The sequence below is a fragment of the Quercus suber genome, unplaced genomic scaffold, assembly GCF_002906115.3.
Source record: "Quercus suber isolate HL8 unplaced genomic scaffold, Cork oak 2.0 scaffold_310, whole genome shotgun sequence".
Taxonomy (NCBI): domain Eukaryota; kingdom Viridiplantae; phylum Streptophyta; class Magnoliopsida; order Fagales; family Fagaceae; genus Quercus; species Quercus suber.
The window spans coordinates 176,414-190,108 of record NW_027069766.1 but is presented as its reverse complement, the minus strand read 5'-3'; the positions used below and the strand labels follow the sequence as shown (position 1 = coordinate 190,108).

Sequence of the window (13,695 nt, the reverse complement as noted above, 5' to 3'; positions counted from 1 at the left end):
TTGATTAGTAGATATAGATTTAGGCTTTCTACCATTATGTGCATTTAAAAAACTCTCAAAAAGCCACTTGAATGATTCAGCTGTCTCATCATATAAAAGTGTAGCCCCAAAAGTCGCCATCTCTATGGTGATTGAAATTAATAAACATAGCTAAAGACCTAAATTCTTTGTTGGTGATTGAAACCAATAAACATAGCTAAATGCTTAAATTCTTTGTTTGTGCCAAATGTAGTGTCAAAACCAAAATTGCCTCCAAAATGGGCATAATTTATTATCATTTTAGCATCAACCCTATATTAGTTATTAGCTCTTCATTATCCAATTGTATAGCATGGAACAATGGTTTAGAGGGGTGTTTTGCTACATACCTTAAAAATAAAAGATATTTAGTCATTTTGCCCTAAAAACTAATGTCATTAATATTCACATGTAAAAACAATAATTCAACGGTTGATGATAATAATTTCATGCTCAACTAATCTATCATATACTTTATAATAAAATTAGTTCTTAAAAATTGTGTTTGTGTCAAATAAATACCCTACCTATTCAAATTCCAAATCTCTTATTTTGAATGACCTGAGACTTTACCAATTGAGTTAATTGAAACCCACTTATAATAAAGTTCAGAGTTTTCTAATTAGTGTGTATTTGTTATAATGGAGGTCCCCCCCCCCCCTAAGGGGGGCCCCCCCCCCCCCCCTCCCCAAAAAAAAAAAAAACAACTTGATTAAACGTTGTAGTTTCTAACTGTCTATTTTTTTCCATCTTGCCAAATCAACTTCATAAGAGCTTAATTGGCACATCCCTATACACAAAATGCTTGGAGGTCTAGAGGGAAATGGTTCAAGCAATGGAGTCAGTAGCATATTGTAACTAAAAAGAAAAAAGAAAAGAAGGCTTCATAAGAGAGAATATCAAGAGATTAAATTTTGTAAGAATGTGGTGTAAAACCCAAATTTTACACCCTTTACTCCTAACATGCCACAACATAATATCACATATTAAAATATAGGTACAACTGCATATTAAAGAATAAAGAACCTGTTACTTAGTTCCTCCAATTGCGCAAGAGAAACCATGTCACCCTCAGCTATAAGGTCTTAGGTCCCACCCAAGTTCCAAAAATTTCCTCTTTCCTCCAACGCAAACCTCTACTCCAACACAAACCATGTCACCCTCAGCTATAACTCAAGGGATTACTATTTCCCAACTGTCCCATGGGTTGAACCAAATACAATAGGGTACAAATTTAATTCTTTATCAGAAGTGGGCATTAAATTAGATGAAACTCTTTATTCTTTCTCAATTACGTTTTATACATTATCAGAACACCAATAACCAAGCCTTACTCCCAACTTTTTGGGGTCGGCTACATTTTATACATTACTCATTACTAAAAAGCAAACATGTAAAGCCTTAGTCCCAACTTTTTGGGGTCGGCTACGTTTTATACATTACTCATTACTAAAAAGCAAACATGTAACCTTGTGATACCATGAAGAATGCATTTGTATAATGGCATGCGGCCACTGACCAAGGAGCCAAAATTAATAATTATACAACATTTAACAAGGGAAAAAAGAATAGGACTCAGAAAACTACTGGCTATTCAAAGGAATTTATCAGATCTCTAAAATTGAAAACCACCCAATCGGCTTTTGCTGCAACAGCCTCTCGATGTTGGACACCAGCATAACAAATAAACAAGTCTGCACCTCCTGGTTTACGAGCCTATATATAGAAACAAAACAAATTAAAAAGAAAAGAAAATCTACATTGGATAGGAAAATCTTAGCAAAAAAAATCACATTAACAAACAGCCATGGAGGAGTGGAGGACACAACTGGTAAATGACTATCTTGTGGGAACCGAAATAGGGGTTTGGCCAATCACATAAAGCACGCTAACTTGATGGAGAGGCCATTGTAGGTTTTTAGTTTCTCTTTTTCTTCCTCTCCAACCATTGGAGCAGTCTATGTTAACACAACTTCACAACTTTTATTTAGGACTCAACTCAAAATCTAATAGTTAAAGGTAAGTTGAGGATGAAAAACATTTCCTTGAATACATGTATGTTGAAATGTGACAACTTGTAGAACATAAACATCAGTTGCTTCAGCAGTTCTCTAATGGAAATCTGCCACAAGTAAACGATTGAAGTTTGGATGAATTTACTTACCTCAAGATCAGTTGCACCATCCCCAATCATGACTAATGCCTTGTACCCATGAGCCTGGAGAACCAAATCCATTAGCTTCATAAGCAACATGCTTAACAACCAAAAATTAAACAAACAGCTAATAGACTTACCTTCCTTATCTGTTGTACTGCAGTGGCTTTTCCTCCACTTCTTGAAGTAGGCTCCTTGGTGTCAAAGCCCACAAACTCCCCAGAACTTCCAAATAGAAGTTGATTGGCATATATGTTTTCAGGTGGAATCCCAAGGATTGATGCAACAGGCTTCAAAGGAAGAAGATTTATTAGTACTTACAAAGAGTAGATCGATGTTCAGCTAATTCTCCAATTTAAAACAGAAATAGATGATCTATGCTGGATCTCACATAAACAAGACACTTTATTAGTCCTACTATCACAACAGAAATATCAAATCATTAAAAATACACACACACACATTAACATTCTATGGTGTAAAAGGAAGGAATTATTACATGAACAATCCATATAGTTCTTTGCTTTAATAACCTCTGATAGATTATCCTTAGCATACAATATGTAAATTAACAAAGCTTTTTCTAAGTGCTATCATTTTTTTTTTTTTTCAAATTTTGGTCCCAAAGACAGGGAGAAAGATATATTTGAACTAGTAACCTCTGCTTCATGGGCAGTCTCCAATTGCTATCATCAATTAAAGCTTTTCATATTTAATGAGTCCAGCAAGCTCTTTGACTCAGTTGGATCTCATGTCATGTTAGGATCCACCAAACAGTGATTCAACACAGTTATAAGAACATTACATGTTCCAATTTCCTAAAATTGACTACTCACAATCACTATCCAGCAAAATGAAGTAATTGTGTCACCACCAGTTTATTCTTAAATATGCATGCATGTGTGTGTGTGCGCACCAGCCTGTGCCCCATGCGCACGTATACTTGTTTTATTCTTCAATGAATGCTTCTACAGAAAACAAAACTACCAACAGACACTCATTAGTCATTCCATTATTTGATGTCATACATTGATCATTTGACGAAAGCCTCCAGAGATCAGGTAAACAGTGGTATTATTAGCCCTCAGCATCTTGACTAACTCTTCTATGCCAGGAGAAAGCCTACATATCAATAAGTAACATTAGCAAATATCATTCAATTAAAATTTAAATCATATTTTGTTAATTTAAATATATACTACATAAATCGTGTATAGTCGCAGTTTGGAATAGGATGAAGCAAACTATATTTACGAAGCTTTATTGTTGCTCACCATCAAAACCATACAGTTAATTCGTTTTCTAATATTTAAAGATTTCCCCTCATATACAGAGTACAAAGTTTTGATTTGATGGCATGACCAAATATAGTTGTACTAACAGTTGGAACATAATAGCATCCATTATATTGACAAGCCTTAGATCTGCCACTTCAAGATTCCCATGCTTCATTCTCATACTGGTTAAACACTTATTCTGGTGAAAGTTGCAGTTATACTTAATATTAATAATTTGTGAATGGGAAAATTTTCAAAAATAATGATACAAGAATTACAAAACTTGCATCAGGTGGCCTAACAAACATTATTTGACATGGTTAGTAGGTGGATTGTTTCAAGAAATATTTTATTTATTAAAATGATGACTCTAAAAGTCTCTTCCCTTATGATTTGATAACCTGATCCACAAAGATGCAAACATGGAATTAACTTTGATGCCACCATGCAGTCAAACTACATTAGATCAAAGATATGACACACGCATCAAGAATTGAAAATACTTGTAAAGTTTTAAGAGGTCACAACATTTAACTTTGTGTTCCTGATCCATTCATGAGCAAAATAAGTATATGTTCATCCAATTGAAACAGATCCTAAAATATTTTGCACGATCTTGTAGAAATATAAAATAAAACATTATCATGACTTTAGCCGTGCAGAAACCTATAACACAGTGGACGATTTTTAAAATAGCTACCTGGAATAGAAAATGAAAAGTTTTACTGTAGTAAAAATAAAAGAAAACAACAGCCTATGCAATCAGGTAACATGATAAGTAAACTTGATAAAGAAACATACTCTACTCAAGAAAATGATGCACCTATTAATGCATTAAAGAGAAGCTTTGCTATCTCAAAGAACTTGGACAGTGCTTCATGTTTTATAAGATTTGGTGCCAGCAAACTATGGTTTTGGTTACACCTGAAGCATCCTGTCTTTTAGAATTAACATCCATTTTCAATATATATTTTCAGATGTAGGACAATATAAATCATATATCTCTATTGGTAAGATGGCAATGTTTCTATGGTTGTCTTCAAGTGTCAATGCACAAATTCAATTTTTTACCAAACTATCCAGCCCACCCATATTAAGCAAACAAGTCAAAACATGCTCAAAATAGTGTAGGAAGCCCACATACCTTGGGGGCCTCTTTTCAAGAAAGTCTTGTACTTGGGAAAGGGAAGGATTAAACAAAGATAATCTGGCAGCCAAGGCCTCCTCAAAAGGAACAGAGCCACTCATTGCCCTAGCAATATCGAAACACAAAATCAATAATAGAGACTAATACCATACCAATTCAAGAGTTCTAATTAATGTGAGATGTCAAACCTAGAAGTCCATTCCGCAACAGCCTTTCCAGCTCCACAAAATTCTGCAAGTTCATCAATGCCCTCATCTAGGCACACCGTACTATCAACATCAAAGCACACCGCATTGGCATTTCTCCATAACTCAAGAACCTCTACAAATTTAAGATGACTACCATCAACCACAGAAACATTATTCTAAATTATCAAAATTAGCATTGAAAAACTAAATAGTGAATATTTCAAGAGTCGAATGATTTGTTATCATAAGCTCTAAAGATCATGTCTAGATAAGCAAACTCCAATCTTTGGACATAAATTTCAAAACTCAAGTGATAAGTCAATTCACTATTTTCTTGTATTTAATAAGAAATGCAACTGAAAAGAAGGAATCAACCAAGTTAAATATTAGACTCAACTAAATAAAAAAGTACTTAAGTTTGAATTAAACCCATGTTTCTGTCAAACTTGAAAATTGCAGATACAAAGAAACATTGAATGCTAACCTTTCGATGGTAGAGTGTTATCGAAGGGGCCCAACTTAGCATCTTCCAACGGTTGAATGGAAGCAGCAATTAAGTTCAATGATTTAGGTGATTTGCTCGTCCCAATTAGACTGAGATTGAATTTTTTCGTAAATCGGGTAGAAAACACAGGAAGGAAAGGTGAGCTAAGTTGCTTACAATGAGCAGTAATTGGTGTCATCTGTGAACCCACCAACCCTTCCATCAATTTATCTGTTTCCATCAAAACAGAAAATAAAATAATCTTTACCACAAATGCTACTATACCAAAACATCCATAAACAATTGCACACCAAACTATAAAGGTTAGTTCAACAAAAACACAAGTACCCATTTATTCATAACCAACAATTAAGCCAATAAAAGCAAAACAAAAACCAAAAAACTAAAAATAAGTACATTTCAGCAGGACTAGAACTCAAAATTTTAAAGCATTAATGATTCACAACAAGCAAAATAAGCTCCAGATCCACAAAAAATGCTACAAATATTAAAATTAGAGAACACTAACCCTCTGTTTCATACCCCAGAAAAATTCTCAACCCCAGATTCATAAACCGAAAAAAAAAATGATTGAAATACATAAAGCTTTCACATGCAGATTACAATGGGGTACGATGATATTAATATAGAAATGCAAATATTATATTAATGAAAGAACATACTTACAGTGCTAAAAATATGAAGAAAACAATAACAAACAATAATCACCTTGTTCTTTAGATCTATCTGGTTCTGTTTCTGGTTGTTGGCAACTTTCAGTTTATGCTGTTTAAATGTTTGGTAAAGTGTCTGAATGTTCTTTGAACAAAAATTACTGTGAAGCCCCTTCACCAACCCCTGATATTCATCTTATTTTTTGCACCCGGGTTACCATGTCAGCATGCTTTCACCCAATTAAAAAAAAAAAAAAATCTAAAATTTAAAATCAAACAAAATACCCAAAAGAACACTGAAACTGAAACTGAAAATCTAAAATTTATTGAACTTATCCAACCGAGTAGATGCTGGAGACGACGAAGGGTGGCCGGAGCAGGCCGAGTAGTGGCCGGAGACGCCGAAAAACCTCCCCGGAGCCGCCGAAAACGATTTCTCTTTTGGTTTAGGGAGTGGCTGAATATCTCTCTTATGCTACAGTTAGGAGATAAGTTTTTAGCTTTTAATCCTTTTTTTTTCTTTCTAATGTTTTTATGGTCTTAATCTTATTTTAAATATGTTCTAGTGAGTTTGGGAAGTGATTATAAATATTAGCTTTTTACTTATTTTATATATTATTTGTGAGTTCATACCATTTTTTGTCTTGAATTTATTTTAAATAATTTAATTTTCAACTTTTTGAAAATACATTCTCAAAAAAAAAAATTGAAAATAAATTAATTCTTAATTTTTCATCTCAAATTATGCAAATAAACAATACAAATATCTAATTTATAGCTTTTTAAAAATAATTTAGTTTCTAACTTTTTGTTGAAATTTATGCAAATAAGCTATCATGCATAAACTATGTCAAAATGCATACTTAGTTGAGTTGTATTTTCTTCTAAAATAAATAAAGCTTAGTTGAATTTAAAATTAAGGTGGCAAACTATCATTAGATCAGCTAGGTTACATTGTAGGGATCACACCTTACACATGTAGGTTATAGTCTCCTTTTGTTTCACAATTTTTACTATAAATTTGATCCGATTAATTATGAGTGTGGAGAAAAGTAATGGTTTACTGCTCACATTCAACTATTTAACATGACTAGCATCATACTCCTAATGCACCAAAAAATTTGTGTCAACAACCATAGCAACTGCATGCGTTTTATTTGACGAGTTTGGGTCAAGGTCCAATCCTTTTGAACCATTTAATAAGCTGTCATTTTGGCATAGTGCTACAAAATTTCATGCTTCTTTGGAATACAGTTCAAATGCATTTCTAACAAAAAGAAAATGCTTAATACATATCATGGGTGCACTTGTCGGCAGCTTTTCCCTTTAACATATTAGTTTATTTATATATATGTACAATCTTTTAAAGTCTTACTCAGTAAATAAGCAAATCAATAAATTAATATAAAACACACCAATTAACACATACATTACACATAGCCAATTGTCGGATATGATCTAAATTTCACATAAACTTAATTAGGATGGACATTGTCTACCTACTCTGACATATTAATTGTATTATTATTTTATTGTTATTTTGGCATTGTTTCTTTTCCTAAACTTCAATAAGAAGATTGCATATTCTTATGATGTGTTAGTACAGTTAGTTGTTTTTATGTTTTTTGATAACTAGGGAAAGTGAAATTAAACTCAAATCTTTGAGGAAGAAAAGGTAACATAACTAGTGAACCATAAGGCTCATGTCAGTAGGGTTTTTATTTTTTATTTTATAACAATTGGGAAAGGTAAATTCAAACCTAGATCTTCGTTGAAGAAAACCGAACATCACCAATGAAACATAAGGCTTTTGTCTGTGGGCTAAGGTTTTTTTGGAGAATGGGACTTTGGGAGGAAGGGGGGCTAGATAATCATGTGTGTTGAAAAATTTATTTAAAAAAAAAAAAAAAAAAACTACTAATATAGGTCCAATATATCCTCACTAACAAAGACCCACTTAGAAATAGTAGAGACGGATTATAAATAAAAAAAAAATAGTAGAGACGAGCGTAGGCCCATTATAGAGTCACAAAACTAAGCCCATCTAACAAGGTTGTGTACAATTTTCTTTTCTTTCTTTTTATTTTTTTGGCAATTTCCTTAACTAAACAAAAGTCCCAACCGTTCAAAAATTTATTGAATAAATAAATAAATAAATAAAAACTAACGTCTCCTTGATATCATCACTATTGGGTTGAATTTCCCAGTGAAGCTCAACAACTACTCATTTGACCTTATCATTCACTTGTTTTACATCTCCCTCTAAAATGACGAGCTTTATTTTTGCAAATAATTTAAATTCTATATTTTTTTTTTTGGGAAATTAGCTAATTTCAACTTTTTTTTGTTGTTGTCACACATTTAACATAAAAAAAAAATGCCAAAACCTATATATATATATATATATATATTTAAATACGATGCAAATAAGCTAGTGAAAATTGCATGTATCACAAACGAACACCTAATATCCTTATTATTAAAATTGCTAAAAAAACAGCCCTAGATTCGAACCATAAAGAACATCTTTGCACAACCATATATATAGGACTTTTTGTTGGAAAAATTGGATTTGAAAAATTTTTGTTTTCCTAACTTTAAGGCAAAATAAAAGTGAAACCATGGGTCCTTTGAGGTGGGCTCAAGTTAGGATGTTTTCTCCTCTGTGAGGAAAATAAATTCATTTAGTCACTTGCCCAAAACCATGAAGGAGATAATGAAAAATTGACTTCTAAAGTATCTACTTAAACATAGGTGAAAGTAGTGTTTTTGCTTGAATCCCATGGAGGAAAGAAAAAAGACATTTTGTGTGTTTCTATGCCCATGTGTTAGGATGAGAGGTGTGCATCAAACCCACCAACTAGACCCATTACGCAATATAACCCGACACTTCGGGTTGGTTTTTGTGGGTTGGGTTGGGTTGAAATTTTATTTTGAGCCTTGGATCGAGTCAGGTTCAAGTTTATAGTTTTTTTTCTACCCAACCCAACCCTCCATGTATAAAAGTTTATTTTATTATCTTCATTTAAATTTTTTTTTTAATTGATTTTGGTATTTTGAGAATTAGTTTTGATAAATTTAAAATTTTGGAATATAATTTAAACATATCATATGGGTTGTAATAATTTATTGAAAAAAAAAATGTTGCCCTTAAATCCTACTGTATGATGCTATGTATGACATTATGTATGACTTAATGTTGTAATTAATAAAGTTGTTTTATTATTATCTAAAATAATGGTAACATGAATATTTGGATATTATCATATAGTTCATGAGATGAATAGTATGTGATTTATTCATAGAAGATATAAGTCACAAGTTCTTTGTAAACTCAGAATTTTAGTTCGTAATCGGTGATGAAATTGGACATTTCATCTGCAAAGACTATAAAATATCAACTAAGATGATTTGTCTTAATCATGGAAGTGAAGACTTCTAGTTGGTATGTTGATATGTTTTAAGAGTTAAGACATATTGAATTGGACCACTGTGAGATTTATTATTCTTCTAACGACTATCAAATGAATAATAAATCTCACGACTTCTATTTACATGAACTCTTAATCCTAAGAGAATAATGGACCTAATTATAAAGTATAGGTTACTTTGATATATTAGGAGTGAGATCTAAAGTCACGATCAAAATCTCAGTATGTTGGGCAGTTACATTTAGTGTTGATGGAACATATATTCTCAAGATGGAATTCATAATCTCTTAATGGAGATATAAAATATTCACTTAAGATAAGTTTAATAAGTTTAGTTATTCAGAGTTTTAAGCTTAACCATTTTAGTAAAGAGTTACTAAAGTATATATTTATGAAATTGGATTTCATAAATATATGATGAATAACTTAAAGGATTAAACTGAGTACTCAAGGATTAAAATGTAGTAATCTTCAAAGTGACAGTCAACATTCATGACTTTGTATTACTATGAATATTTTATGAAGGGGTTGCATGTACAATAAAGTCTTAGGATATAATTAATTAATAAGGCCTAAAGTGCAACTATATTTATATAGTGGTATTAAATATAATTAATGGTAACTTTAGACTTGTCAAGAATTGACAAAAAAGCCTAAGGCGCATTAGAGCTAGTATCTTATTTGTTCCCTTTTGGTCCCATTCCAAACCACATACTAAAACCCAATTGAAATGACTCAAAAGACTATCATAATTAGATAATCAGTTATAAGGAGATAAACATACAGAATTTTGTAAGAGAATGAAATGGTTTGTATGTGAGTGTAGGACACTCTCTTATTCTTCCTTGAACACACTCATATAAATTGATTCAAAGACCACACTTCTTAGGCACAAGTGGAATTGGAATGAAGATTAAAAGTGTTCCCAAGTACTTCTAATCTTTGGTTTTGAATTTCATCACACCAAGGTACACTCTCTTTTTCTTATATTCTGAAATTTATATAATACATGTTATCAATTGCGAATGAAGTAGATTCGTTAATTTTTCACTGCGTATGTTTTGTATGCGATACAAACATATATTTTTCTAACATTAATAACTGATAAAACCCAAATTTTTTATAAGGTATAAAAAAAAATGTATACATAACCCATCGACTTGACTCATATGGGTTGGGTTTGATTAGTTTCTATACATGTGATAGGTTTGAAATTTCTCAACTCAAGAAGGTTGGGTTAAGTTGAAAAAAACCTTCCGACCTAAAACATGCACACCCTCAATTAGGATATTGAGTAGGCCCCTAAGGGGCACCCCATCTTGTGTACTTTAAGAGCCTCGTTCTATGCATTACTTTCATAACATGGTCAAGTTTTTTCTTTGACTATGCACCTTGACGCAACATGCATGCCAACATCTCATCACAAATCACCAACCAGCTGACACATGCACACCCCCAATTAGGATATTGAGTTGGCCCCTAAGGGGCACCCCATCTTGTGTGCTTATAATAAGAGCCTCATTCTATGCATTACTTTGATCACATAGTCAAGTTTTTTCTTTGACTATGGACCTTGATGCAACATGCATGCTAACATCTCATCACAAATCACCACCATCTATCTCCCTTAACTCGCATTTGAGCCAATTTTCGTGTGTGGTGTATTACGTGTGTAATATAATTTGTCACACTCTTTCTTAAAAGCAATTATGATTTTTTAGTAGAATTTATAATGTACTCTTATGTTAATCTCATTCCTTCTCTCTTGCGTGCGTATTGGTGCTGCTCTATAAAAATTATGTAAAATCGTCTTCTTTTATTTAAAAATTTTGTACTTTTTTTTTTTAATCTATATTATAATCTAAAGATTTTGCACTTTGACTCTGAGCCACGGATCAGTATCTTTCGCTATTGGAGTTGTGTATTTCTGGGTTGGTGAACCATTAATTATGTCCTTTTTTGTGATAAGGAGTTATTTGGTGAACCACTATACTTTCTTTAATCTAAAGTTGAGTGGGACTTATTAGGGAACCATTGCATATATTCTGTTTCAGTATATACGAAATAAATATATGACTTTTGTAACATCGTCAACTGTCATATATAAAGCCATGCCAAGAGGATTGAAACGAATATGAAAAAGAAATAGACACACATTACACATATATAACGAACTTGTTTCTAATAGCATTTGATGATGTTTTTACATCATAAATTTCTAAGAAATCTAACGGTTAAAAAAAATCATTAAATGTTATTATTTTTCACCTTATTACTTAATTAACACTAGCAGTCTCTCTCTCTCTCTCCTTATTTATTGCTTACCACTAGATAATATTTCTTCAACACAATCTAACCCCAAAAAAAAAAAAAAAATTGCAAAAATAATCACATTTTCATTGATTTCACAAAACTACCCAAAACAAGAGTCAAATAACTTTCAATTTGCTCCTTAAAATAAATAAATAAAGGAAATTAAAAAAACTTCAAATCTGAGCCTATCATACACTAAACAATCAAACCTCCCATTTTGTCAACAAGCAATTGAAAGGTAGACCTTCTACCTTCACTAACTGCTTCAATGCAGTCTAACCAAAAAAGAAAATTTGTTTATATTCATATATCACATACGATGTAATTGAGTAGTTTTGTTTGAGATTTTAAATATGTAAATACAATTTGTTTATGTGTATTTGTTAAAACGCTGATATTGTAGAATGCAATTCAAAAAAAATTTGATATTTTGTTTAGTGTATGATAGGCTCAGATTAGTGTTGGTAATTTTTTTTTAAGGAACAGTTGAAAGTTATCTGACTCTTGTTTTTGGTAGCAATTGAAATGATTTTTTTTTTTTCCTTCAAAAAAAACTGAAAGGATTTTTTTTGTTATTCACAGCCGAAGCTGCAAATAATTATCAAAATCATAATTGTTTGTGCTTCAATTACTTGAGCCTTGTTATGGACTCTGCTGATCCTAATCATCATACTAGTTTCAATTCAAATACAAGAGATGGAGATAAGGACATATCCGGCAACCACACCAAATACAAGTCCTAAGTCTATAGAAGTCTATCCTTAGTGATAAGATAATCAGATTGTATCTTAGGTGATGAGGTTGTTTGCAAATCAACAAACATTTAAAAAAGATTTTAAAAAATCAAGTAAATAAAATTGGAACACAAGATACAAGGAACCTAAACTAAAAATAATTAGAAGTTATTTTCAAGAATTCGTGATCTTAAACATTTTGTTAAAAAGGATGAGGAAAGTGATAGAGGTTTTATTTAGGGGAGTAAAAAAACTGACTGATGTAAGGAAATGTTAGAAAGATGAAGAGGGTAGAAGAGTTTGATAAATTGCAGAAGAAGAAAAATAAAAGATTCCAATGAAAGAACTTAATAAAGACTAAAGAGAGAGGAAAAAAAAAAACACAATCAGCAATTAATAAGGAAAGAGATAATGATGATGCTATTAATTTGGTAAGTATTTAATGATATAGTGATGAATAATAGTGTTTTCTTTTAACCGTTTGATCGATCTTTTAGAAATCTACGGCTTAAAAAATGTGTAACTCTTATGGAGTTATACCAAGTGTAACTTCTAAGTGTAACTTGAACCCATCTATATATATACACACACACACACTCACACGTAAAACTTAGAGAAAGTTGAATTAGAATTTGAAATTAGAATCCAATTTTGCGCCATGTGTCGATATTTATGTGGAGACTACACCATAATTATCCACTTAAGTTTGTGCCATGTGTCCACTTAAGCTTTTTAATTTTTATATCAAGTAAGTTAATAAGTGCAAAATACTAAGAATTTAATATTAATGAACTATAAAATAAAATAAAAATAAAACCAATCACATATATTCAATAAAAATCACCACACAATAAAAATCACCACACGTTCAATCTTATTAAAAATTAGAAAAAAAAATGATCATAAGTAGTATCAAATTTAAGTAAAAATTTTAATATGTGGCTAATTATGCTTACTTTAAAAAAAAAAATTTTGACTAATTATCTATATTTTTATGATAAAAATTATATTTAATTTTAAATGTATGTATATATATATATATATATTCTTACTTTAAAAAAAAAAATTTTGACTAATTATCTATATTTTTATGATAAAAATTATATTTAATGTATAAATATATATATATATATATATATATATGCATGTGTTACATGCTATTTTTTTAATAATTAGACTAATTATTTATATTTTTATAATAAAAATAGGAAAGTGTAGCGAATATTAATTTGTAGAACACACTGTGTAGATTATATAGAACGAGCATGTAACTC

At 31.2% G+C, this 13,695-nt stretch overlaps 1 protein-coding gene across 3 annotated transcripts; it reads right to left on the bottom strand.

Moving 5' to 3' along the window:
* Window positions 1-1,270: 1,270 nt before the first annotated feature.
* LOC112005095 (phosphoserine phosphatase, chloroplastic) lies at window positions 1,271-6,441 on the bottom strand. 3 transcript variants are annotated; one of them, XM_024037346.2, is made up of 9 exons: window positions 6,285-6,441; window positions 5,957-6,173; window positions 5,270-5,500; window positions 4,786-4,918; window positions 4,595-4,702; window positions 3,202-3,295; window positions 2,314-2,463; window positions 2,183-2,236; window positions 1,271-1,734 (listed from the first exon to the last, which is right to left on the bottom strand). In XM_024037346.2, exons 3-9 carry the CDS (start codon window positions 5,490-5,492, stop codon window positions 1,609-1,611), a joined length of 888 nt encoding a protein of 295 aa, XP_023893114.1. In that variant the 5' UTR covers window positions 5,493-5,500; window positions 5,957-6,173; window positions 6,285-6,441; the 3' UTR covers window positions 1,271-1,608. The 3 variants fall into 3 exon arrangements, with proteins under 3 accessions (XP_023893114.1, XP_023893112.1, XP_023893113.1); XM_024037344.2 differs by having other exon boundaries at window positions 5,999-6,173; XM_024037345.2 differs by having other exon boundaries at window positions 5,999-6,138.
* Window positions 6,442-13,695: the final 7,254 nt, after the last annotated feature.

Excerpts from the sequence above, each read along its gene's own strand:
- LOC112005095 (XM_024037346.2), bottom strand. The coding sequence starts at position 5,492 with ATGGAAGGGTTGGTGGGTTCACAGATGACACCAATTACTGCTCATTGT. Across the intron at positions 3,296-4,594 it reads CTTGAAAAGAGGCCCCCAAG|GCTTTCTCCTGGCATAGAAG; the intron begins GTATGTGGGCTT and ends ATTGATATGTAG. Across the intron at positions 1,735-2,182 it reads ATGGTGCAACTGATCTTGAG|GCTCGTAAACCAGGAGGTGC; the intron begins GTAAGTAAATTC and ends TTCTATATATAG.